Source organism: Otolemur garnettii, unplaced genomic scaffold, assembly GCF_000181295.1.
Source record: "Otolemur garnettii isolate 467f Iridium unplaced genomic scaffold, OtoGar3 scaffold00010, whole genome shotgun sequence".
Lineage (NCBI taxonomy): Eukaryota > Metazoa > Chordata > Mammalia > Primates > Galagidae > Otolemur > Otolemur garnettii.
The window spans coordinates 30,350,759-30,361,267 of NW_003852405.1; the positions used below are offsets into that span (position 1 = coordinate 30,350,759).

At 39.7% G+C, this 10,509-nt stretch overlaps 1 protein-coding gene and 3 non-coding genes across 4 annotated transcripts in view; all 4 read right to left on the minus strand.

The window, feature by feature from the left end:
* Positions 1-4,800: 4,800 nt before the first annotated feature.
* Positions 4,801-10,509, minus strand: part of RABGGTB (Rab geranylgeranyltransferase beta subunit) — a 21,904-nt gene continuing 16,195 nt past the window's right edge. Inside the window, exons 3-10 of the mRNA XM_012801768.2 lie at positions 9,985-10,352; positions 8,459-8,656; positions 7,788-7,893; positions 6,982-7,034; positions 6,787-6,897; positions 6,117-6,242; positions 5,458-5,607; positions 4,801-5,118 (exon numbers count right to left, since the gene is read on the minus strand). Coding sequence (XP_012657222.1) covers positions 4,978-5,118; positions 5,458-5,607; positions 6,117-6,242; positions 6,787-6,897; positions 6,982-7,034; positions 7,788-7,893; positions 8,459-8,647 — 876 coding nt within the window. The 5' untranslated portion in view covers positions 8,648-8,656; positions 9,985-10,352 and the 3' untranslated portion in view covers positions 4,801-4,977. The remainder of the gene's footprint in view (positions 5,119-5,457; positions 5,608-6,116; positions 6,243-6,786; positions 6,898-6,981; positions 7,035-7,787; positions 7,894-8,458; positions 8,657-9,984; positions 10,353-10,509) is intronic.
* On the minus strand, positions 8,257-8,328 carry LOC111723318. The gene has a single exon (XR_002771889.1). It is a non-coding gene; the product is annotated as a small nucleolar RNA SNORD45 (small nucleolar RNA).
* Positions 9,732-9,812, minus strand: LOC111723317. Its single transcript, XR_002771888.1, has one exon. It is a non-coding gene; the product is annotated as a small nucleolar RNA SNORD45 (small nucleolar RNA).
* LOC111723316 lies at positions 10,287-10,365 on the minus strand. The gene has a single exon (XR_002771887.1). It is a non-coding gene; the product is annotated as a small nucleolar RNA SNORD45 (small nucleolar RNA).

Below are 10,509 nucleotides of genomic sequence, written 5' to 3' on the forward strand. Positions count from 1 at the left end.
AATCAATGACATATTCAAACTAGGAAAATTTGAGGGGAGTTTGATAGATATTTAGGGAGGTATAGAGAGGGTGCCATCAAGATGTGTATAGAACGAGGAAAAAATGTGCTCCATTAGCATTCCTGGGTTTAAAGGCACTAAAGAAGAGAGTGGTTGCCAGGAACTGGGGACAGAGGTCGGTTATTTCTCGTTCTCAGGCTACTTTTAGATTGTAAGCCCTTGTCTTAATTCTCCTTCAATTTCTTTAACCTCTATTTTTCCTCTATCTTCCTATTCTTCCCTCTGGTCTCAAATATACTGGTAACTTTCAAATCTGTACTTCTTTCAAGTTTCTCTTCTATCTCACAGCCTCTTCTGACACATCCACATCAGAACTCATCACCTTCCTTGAAGGTGCTTCACCTACAAAATTCCCTGCACCAGGAAACAGTACTACCATCTATCCAGTGACCGAAGCTAATGACTTGATGTTGGCACATGGGACAAAAACTTGCTTGCCTCCCAGATCTAATTCCTACGAGTACTCCAAGTTTATTTATGTTATCAGATCACCTTCCTACTCTAGCCAAACAAAATTATTTTCAGTTCTATGTGCTCCTTCTGTGCCTTTGCACATGTTTTGCTCAAGAATACTCTCATTTTCTTTTCTCCTCTTTCCTTGGAACTGGCATTCTTTGTCCTACTTACAAGAGCAGCTCAATTTGCATTTGCTCCATAATATTTATTTTCCCACTTGTTCCCCCACTTTAATGATAAATATTTCAAAAATCTGTGAATACCTCAAACACAGTAATTTCTTAAACATATACTTGCTGATTTTTAGGTCTGTCTTCCCTACTGAACCATAAATTCCTTGACAGCATAAATTATTATCCCCATGTCCCTCTGTAAAACAGGAGAAAAAGAATCTACCTCGCAGAATTATTGTTAGGATCAGAGATATCATTTGCCTAGTAACAAAGTAACTAATAGGTACACATTAATTAGTGGATGTTATCAGTAAGATGAAAATAAGTAGGTGACAAAGCACTTGATGAAGAGAGGGATTATATTGACAAGATGAACAAGCAAGTTGCTTTGAAGAAATTACAAGTAGCTTGACTGTTAGAAAACAAGGTAAATACAAAGAAGTGATGGGAGATAAAACTGGAAAGATCAGAAACATCCCAAATGGCCTTGGAAACGCCTCTGAAGAGTGTGTTTTACTTGCAGATACAAAGCCGCTGATTTAAATGGCCAGGGATGTGATAAAGATTTTCATTTTACTGGTGGTACAGTAAGTTTGGAAGAAGGAAGAATACTTAGAAGTTTGATATAATTTAGACATAAAATTCTGAGGGTCTGCAGTGTCACAGATAGAAAAGGACAGAAGTATGTAAAAGATAAAGACAGAACTTGTTAGCTGACTGAATGTTCGGAGTGAGGGACGACTAGAATTGCTGATGTCTTCTGTGTTTAAGATAAGAAGCAGAGAAATGAATTTAATTAATCATATAGCTAGTCTGTTGTAGTTACTGGTCTGTCAATAGAAACTTCAAGAGACAGTATGAAACAGGAGTATACAATATAGATGAGGTCTGAGCTGCAGAGATACTCACATCCAGAGAGAAGGGGCTTACGAAGGCTGAGGTGGGTGGATAGCCTGAGCTCACGAGTTCCAGACTAGCCTGAGCCAGAGCAAGACCCTGTCTCTATAAATAGCCGGGCGTTGTGGTAGGTGCCTGTAGTCCAGGGGAGACTGAGGCAAAAGGATTGCTTGAGCCCAATAGTGCGAGATTGCGGTAAGCAATAATGCTATAGTGCTCTACAGAGAGTGACAAAGTGAGACTCTGTCTCAAAAGAAAAAGAAAGAAAGAAAAATGACAACCCAGTAATTTAGGAACAAAGGTGAGCACAGCAGTTGTCTAGCAGGCAACAGAAAAATCCGGGGGTGGGGAGTAGAATCAAAGGAGCCAAATTAAATTAAATACAGCCGTAAGGTCACATGAGATAACCTGGAAAGTGAGCACTAGATTTGACATTTGTTACCGTCCTATAGCGTTGTAATGGTGTGAAAAAAAATGATGATGCCGTTGCCATGAACCAAGAGCAACGACATGTACAGTAAGTGATTTGAATTCACCTCGGAGGACGTACATTTTTTTTTGAGGCAAGGTCTGGCTTTGTTGCCGAGGCTGGAGCACAGCGGACAGATCACAACGCCCTGCACCCTGGACCCCGAGCTCAGGCATCCTCCCGCCTCAGCCTTCGGAGTGGCTGGGACTGCAGGCAGCACCCCTACGCTCCGCTAACACTTGCTTACTGTTTTCATAGAGATGGGGTCTCACTGCGGTGCCAGGCTAGTCCTGGCTTCGGGAGAGCCTCCTACATGGGCCTCCCGAAGTGCTGGGCGTGCAGGTGGGATCCAGCACGGCCGCCCTACTTAGGTCTTTTAATATTAAACCTACTATAAACCCGAGTTAGTTGAAATGTTCCATTTACTCTATTCTCACTGGACCCTAGGAGGACGTGGACACTTGGATTCAGCAGCCCAAGTGCGCGCCGCCTCTCCTGGCAGCGGCCTCACGCGCGACCTGTCACCTGGGGGAGAGCGGGCGTCACGCTGGGTGCTGTTTGTCACTCAACTTTCCTCCTAACCCAGCCACCGGCCGCCAGTCTTGTAATAAAACCCATCTGAAGAGTCAAACTTCATCACCCGGACCCCCCAAACTCCCGGGGCGCCCTGCTCTCTACCAGACCCAACCTGGCCGTGACGACCGCCTCCCCGTGTCCCTGAGCCCCGAGAGCTGCCGAGGCCGACCGAGGACACTCCCACACGCAGCCTCTTGCCTGGAGGTGGCCAGGAGGTGGGCGCGGGGCGCGGGACGCTGCTGCTGCCGCTCCGGTCGCCCGCGGCGCCCGACGTGCTGGCGGGGGTGGCCGAGGACCAGGCCCGCGCGCGCGGGCGGCTCTGCGGGGTCTCCTGCAGTCCGAAATTGTATCGAGGGCCGAGCGAGCGGCCCTCCCCCGACGCCGGGGAAGCCGCAGGCGCGCAGGGCGAGGAGGTCGAAGCCACCTCAGGTCGCAGCATCCTCCCACACCGCCCTCCCGGCTGGAGCGGGCTCCCGAGCGCCCTCGAGCGCAGCCCTGAGGCAGAAGCGGCGCCGGGCACGCGCCGGCCGCTCGCGCAGGCGCACACGCCGCCCCGCGCAGGCTCCACCTGGCACCTACCCTGGGCGGCCTCCAGCCCCATCCCCTTCCACCCAACCCTACTTCGAGGTATAACCTTCAACCCGGAGGTATCAGGCTGAACTGAATTCTTCAGGGCCCCTGGATGACCACATTTGGCAGCCCTATTATCCTGACGGCACCCCACTTCCTTTACCTCAAAATGCAGCGTGCTTTTAAGCATTTCCCAAACACCCAAACACACTAGCCTGAAAAAAAAAAAAAAAAAATTTGAGCCCAGGTGGCCCAGAGTACAACGCAGTGGCGTCAAACTCTGGGGCTCAAGCGACCCTCCTGCCTCAGGCTCTGGCAGCTCCAACTGCAGGTGCGCACCACTAAGCCTGGCTAATTCTATTTTGTAGAGTCTCGTTTTCCTCTACGTTCCTCACGAAGCAGCTCAGATATTCTTTTACAAAACATCAAGTTTGGTGAAAACTGCAATCCACCACTTCACACCCGCCTAAACCATAATGCAAACAGTGGTTAAACCTCAGTACCAAATACAGGGAAGGTCCACAAGGCCTTGTTCTCACAAGATAGTACACACAGGTCTACGCGCCTATGGTACATTCAGGGAAAACCTAGCTAGCTCTCTCAGATAGTTTAACAACAGTTCCCAATTCTGCAATTTTTAGTACTATGGTTTTGGTACATATATAAATTAGTTAAGAGCAAACTACAGTAAGTTCAGACTGCAGCTTTGAAAGATTGACTGACCTTTAGAGACCTATGCAGGCACCTTACTCACTTGAGTACAATAGTGCCAACATCGAGCTCGGACTGAAGAAATAAAATTAAATAAATAAAATAGGGATGCTCGGACTGAGGAAATAAAATTCTCTGCGTAATGCCCTAAAGGTGCCATTAGAAGAGATTCATTTACACTTGCCAAATTCATCCGACTTAAGTCTAAGTAACAGTTACCCAAGGCACAGTTCTACCCCAGGCAATGACTGGAGGCCCTGAAGAACACTCTATTATAATCTGTAACAACTATTGCATGGGGTATTAGAAAATCTGAACTTCCACCAAGAAAAACGTTCATTAAAATCTCTTATTTTCACCAGAGATGTAAACTTCTAGACAACAGTTCTGCTCATTTTAGGCTTTTTGAAATAGGGGTTCAAATAACCCAACTCATCTGTTAAGCTTTTTCCTTACTGAGACAAAGAAAAAAAAAAATCTAACAATCTTATGGGTAATTTGGATCTATATAATGCTAAAAAAATAAGTACAGTCCAAATTGCAACCCCATTCTAAGATGAAGAATTGTCAACCTAAATTAAACCTCTAAACACTTCAGAGTGATCCTTGCTCAGAAACCTACAAATTACTTCCAAGTTGCAGAAGCCATTGGTTTCATCCATCTTTTAATTCAGGTGTCAGTTAACATCCTTGTTGACACAAACGATTTATCTGTTATTACAGAATATGTGAACACATGAGCAAGAAATCAAGTAGAACTCGTCCAAGAGGTTTTCTTTTAATTTTGCTCTGTAAGGGAAAACAGATACACTTAAGTATATTAAAAAAAAAAAAAAAAAAACTCTAGTCAGAATAAGAGCATTTCAGAAGAAAATCTAGAAAGGAAAATAAAATACAGGTCTTTATTTTACAATATATATATAATTACATGATTAAAATTAATTTAACACAATATACAAAGTTTTAACAATAATTTTTAAGTTCAACAAGTACTTCAAATACAGAAACGTTGAGATGGCAAAATTGTATGAGTCAACTTCTGAACCTAGATCAAATTCCATGCCTCTAGCTCCCTAGCTCCGGCTGAACATTCACCCTCCGCAGCACTTCTTCAGGCATGCAAAAAACAGGACTAACGGGTTTAATCTGTTCTTCTCCTAAAAGTGACAATCCAGCAATTCCAAATAATGTATGAAATGGATCCACCTATTAAAAAAAAGTCATGAACAATTACAAAATGATCTTCTATAATACAATAATCTTCTATAATATTTACATTAGAGTAATTATGTGTGTGTTATGCTTAAGTTACTGAAATATAGACTTCAAATTGTTTTTAAATACATGACCTTTACCATATACTAATTTTGTTGGCAAAAGGCAACAAATTTCTGTAGGATTGTCCAATATATTTCATATCTTTTAAAATACATCACCAAAAAAATTATTGCTTTCAAAGCAACACCCAGTTCTAGACCTATAAATGCAATGAGCCATGGCATGAAACAACTTATGCAAAAATATACTATGCAAAAATATACTTGCCATATCTCCTGGCCTGTCTGCAAATCCCCCTGTTTCTTCATCTTGACATGCTAAGATAAAACTACGAAGTTTCTCTCTATCAATCCAATGAAGCCTTCCAATTATCTTTAGAGATGCCAACACCCACCATGAATAGCACACATCTGGTAACTAAGGAAGAAACAGAGATCACAAAAGTTGCCACAATTTTATTCTCTTTTACTTCTCTAGTTTTTAGAAACAATTTAATAATAGCTAAGTCTCACTCTTAAGTAATACAATAATTAGTGAAGGAGCAGGAAGGAGAAAATCAAGGGACATACAGAAACATTCGTGTTTAAAATGCCTGCTTAGAATTAAAGATAATCCAGTGTTAAAAGGAGACAAAACTCCAACCCACACAATCCTTTGTCAAAATCAATTGTACTTTCACACCCCTGGAGATTCTTATACAGGTGTGTCTGATGGATACCAGGACTAATGAGCATTACAACCCAAGGAGTTTTTTCCCAGAGGCAGTCTTTTTAGGATGTATTACTGAAAAATTCCAACAGAGGAAGGTAAAAGAAAATTCATGCTCAATTTACAAGAGCAATAAATATTGAAATGTGCAAGACAAAGAAGCAAGATTCACTTAAGATTATATATAAAGCTAGTAGAACATAGCTTAGGCACAATACCTTCTCTGGCCTTCCATTGAGTCCTCCTGAAGGTAACTGTCGTTCACAAAGCCACCAACCAAGTAAATCAGAATTTACTTGATGCAACTGACTAGTAATAGCCAGGAATCCTGTGCAACAATAGATCTAAAATTACAAACATAAAGTACATGTGTATAGTAATTCCTTGATAGTAAAACTGATAAAAAAACTACTCAAATTATTAAAACTCCACTTTATACCTGAAGTTTTACTTTCTGATCTAATATTTTTAACACTTAGTAATCCATGCATACTATTACCAGGATCCAAAATGTTCTCAAACTTCCTTCATGGCTAAGTATTGCACAACTATTTATAAACACAATGTTCTCTGCCACAAAGAGCTCGGGGTGGGTAGAGATTAAATATTTTCATTGGCATAGGTAATTAAAAATTAATGGAAAAATGAAGAAAATGTATTTTGGTGCTTATAAAACTTATGTTTGCATGGGGTCAGAGAGACCCACTAAAGAGAAGGTATATAAAACCAAGTTATTATCAAAATGCTAGCCTTAATTAGTAATTAAGCAATTGTTATATAACATACCATGTCCAATTAATTTAATTTGTATTAACAGATACCGAAATTTCTATGGACATTCTTCTCAACTGACACTAAATTTTAATCTACATTAATATATTAAATTACCTGCCCAGCATGGGATTCGGAACCTGGTCTGCAACCAAATCCACCATCAAAGTTCATACAGGATAAAACAAATTCAATTGCCTTTTCCACATTAATGGCATCAAGCTTGCCCTATAAACAGAAAGAAAATATGCTTATTCAATTCCATTCTATTCATGGCCAAGTAATCATTTCAATACAACATTCAAAGCTTACCAAAAGAGCCAAAGTAGCCACTGCACAGAAAGAGAATCTTGTATCAATTTCTCCTAAACAGAGACAAAACCAATGCACTTGTTACTGGAAGCTTCTGATCATTATATACAGTTTGTTACCTGAAAACACAATCTGTACAACTACCACACTAAATGAGGTCAAGCTTGATGTTTATTTTACTTAGATGGAAACTCAGTCTGAAGTAAATGCCTTTACTTCAAGAAGCTAACAACTAAAAATGTTTTCTCAAAACTTGACAGCAAATTTTCTTAGGTTGCTTACAGAATTCCCAGAAAAAGAAATGAAAAGACCTCAAAAGACTACTTCAGTTTTACTAAGGCAAATAAATGTACTCCACATTATCACAGTAGATTTTCATATCCCATGAAGCAGCTGGTCTCTCTGTCCTGCACTGTATTCATCCCTAAAGCAGAGATTAGCTACATTTATCAAATAAAATTCTATTCCCTCCCTCCACTCAAATATTCAGTAAGTTTGTAAAGTTTTTTGAGGATGTTTCCCTTTCCAGCAAGTAGTTTAAAAACTTTACAAAGCCACCAAATATTGGGGAAAAAAAATTCACCTACCTTAACTGGCCCCCTCTGTTCCAGTGCTCTTGTATGCTGACATAACTACCACAGTGCATGCTGGAACTTCCAGCAGACCATTAACTCCAGTTAGACCAGCTGCTTAGTGGGACCTGAAAAGATGATAAACTTAAAATCTCCTTATAAAAAGGTCAATAGCAAAGCCAAGGCATTTTTAATATTGGTATTTTGGGTAGCATGGACTAAATTTAACATTACCCCATATGTCTCCAGCAAAAGAACCATCTTCTTTCTGTAGACTTTGAACATATTCCACAACTTTGTTTACGTCAATAACATTAATACTATCATACAGAGTAAGAATCTGCAACAAAGACAAATATGAGGTAAACACTGCTTTCAGTTTATTCTCATGCTGTCATCAACTCCCTTTAAGTTATCAAGCATGTCCTTTTGCCTATGTATAAATTAAAACCTTATCTCAAGGAGGCAGGCCACCATGTTACTTAAAAAACTGTATTATCAACAAACTAAAAACTTTAATCATGAAGTATAATTTTTCTACAGATAAATTGTAATGTGGTATTCTACGATTCTCAAATATACTAACTCATATATACAGAAATAGACTTCAACCCCACCTCATGGATCTTCACAAAGACCAAAATAACTCTATTTAGTGATTTTTAAACATTTACATAAACCGAAGACACAAACTTTATCCTCCAAGGTCTCAGTGTCACATTAGAGCTCACATCAACTGTGCAGTCAGCTAATACATGCCAGTACATCACCGACCTTGTGGGACTACTTCATTTGCAATGAAATTTTTTGTCCTAAGATACTTATTTCATCACCTTCCTCAGATATATGTAAATTCAATTCCCAATTCTTAAGTGAGAACACACTATCAAGCAGCATTTACTTACCTGGACAGCACTCAGAGTGTATAAAAGATGAGGATCATGTCCAATACTAGCACTTATTCCACCACACTCATGTTGACATGACTTAATAAATGTCAGAATTTCTTCTCTGTTCATGCGATCAAGCTGTCCCATTAGATCCATTACTGTCAGACCCCAATAGATGCCACTCATTCTCAAATACTCAGACATGCAGTATTCCTAAAATACACAATTTCTTAAATGTGTCAGTCTGAACTGATGAAGGTTAAAGAGATTAAACACACAAAGCTAACTCAATAGCTATACTATATTGTACTTCTGATCTTAACAACATCATTAACCAGTAATGCATTTAATACTTGGGGTCAGTGTTTTACTACAAAAATAGAATAAAATCTAAGTATACAGAATGATCCTTTCTAAGACAATGAAAAATTTCTGCAGTTTTGCCCAGGGAACCACCTGTCACATAACATGTATACTACAGCATGGCAGCATCAGTAGCCTGCGCACCACGAGGCTCCCAAGGTAGAGATGTTTGAGGAGCTGTATAAGCTTCATGAGGCCCTGCACTCAAACGTGTTTCAATACAACTCTCATAGAAGTAGTTCATGTGTTAAATTTGTGGCCCTGAAAGTTAGAAGCCATCTTCAGATACAACTGTTACATAAGAAAAAAAATTACCTAGAAACTATGATAAATCCACATGAAAAGCAAAGTGACTTCAGCATGATCGGTATTTATGTCCAGTTTCAACAGCAGCTCATTAATGAGACATAATCATTAGTACGTGCTGCAGCCACGATGCATTACATTTCACAAGTTTCATAATCAGGTAATACAGTATTACCTGATATGATACCGTATTACCCGTAACAGGGTAACCTCTGTTAAGGGGACCAACCAAGGGACTATAACAAACTGTTCATTATAAGGGACTAGCCCTACGGTACTGACATATACCTGTGGGTGCACGTCAGTCTACGACAATTAGGTCATATTAATGAGGTGAGCTACCAACCCAAATGCAGAGTTTTAAAGCTGGACAGGAGACAGAAGTCAAGCCCCATCCCTTCACGTCTGTCATACATGGAAAAAAGTACTTGCGTACATACTAACTTTATGCTTGCTATTAAGTATTTTAACTATAGGGGTATGAAAACATCCTAAAAACACTTAAATAAATGTTACAGGGAAAAATATCTGTAATATATTGCTTATCACTTTTTGCTAACACTGTCCCAGAGAGGAAAATTAATCTTTGAAGCTTAAAAATGTAAGGTAAAACTTTTTCAAGGTCTCAGCGTAATTCTAGAGCTAAGTGTTATTACACATCAGCAATAGTCAGGTAATACATGCCAAAACATCATTGACCTTGAAAGTTATTACCCCAACTATAAAAGTGGAAACCCATTTGTGCCTCAAAGCCCCAATCTATTTTATCTGGCAAAGTACCCTCAATATTGATAAGAAACATGACTGAATTTGATAACCCCCCCAATCTAAGATACCCATGGTATACTTAAGAACTTTAAAACCATACATACATAATCATCTTTCTTGGAGCCATAGGAGGCGATATAATCTGCATGTTTCTCCAATAACAGAGTGTCAGGTGCATCTGACTTGATAATGACATCCTTTTGTGGAGTGCCCTTTCAAAATAAGAAAAGTTGTGACCTCATTAATAGTTACTGTTCAATGTTTTACCCCAAAGCATATATTCAATACATGAATTTCACTTCTGATTTCATCTTGGCACAAAAAAACCTTCGATTTAAAATTTACAAGCATCTGACCAAAAAGAACTTAAAGCATTAAAGCTCTTAGTCAAGATTCAAGTAATTTTCAGGTCTCAGAGTAACTCTAGAGCTAAAGTAGTAATAATCAACTTTAGATTCAGAATACATGCCGGCTCATCATTGACCCAAAAAATTACTACCTGCATTCACTGTTGCTGCCATCTTTCACTCAAAGTAAAATAAACGACCAGTTTATCAGAGCTTACTAATTCTGGACAACTTTTGTGTACAGGCAGCAAAAGCATACAGAAGCACTTTCTTATATTTTTT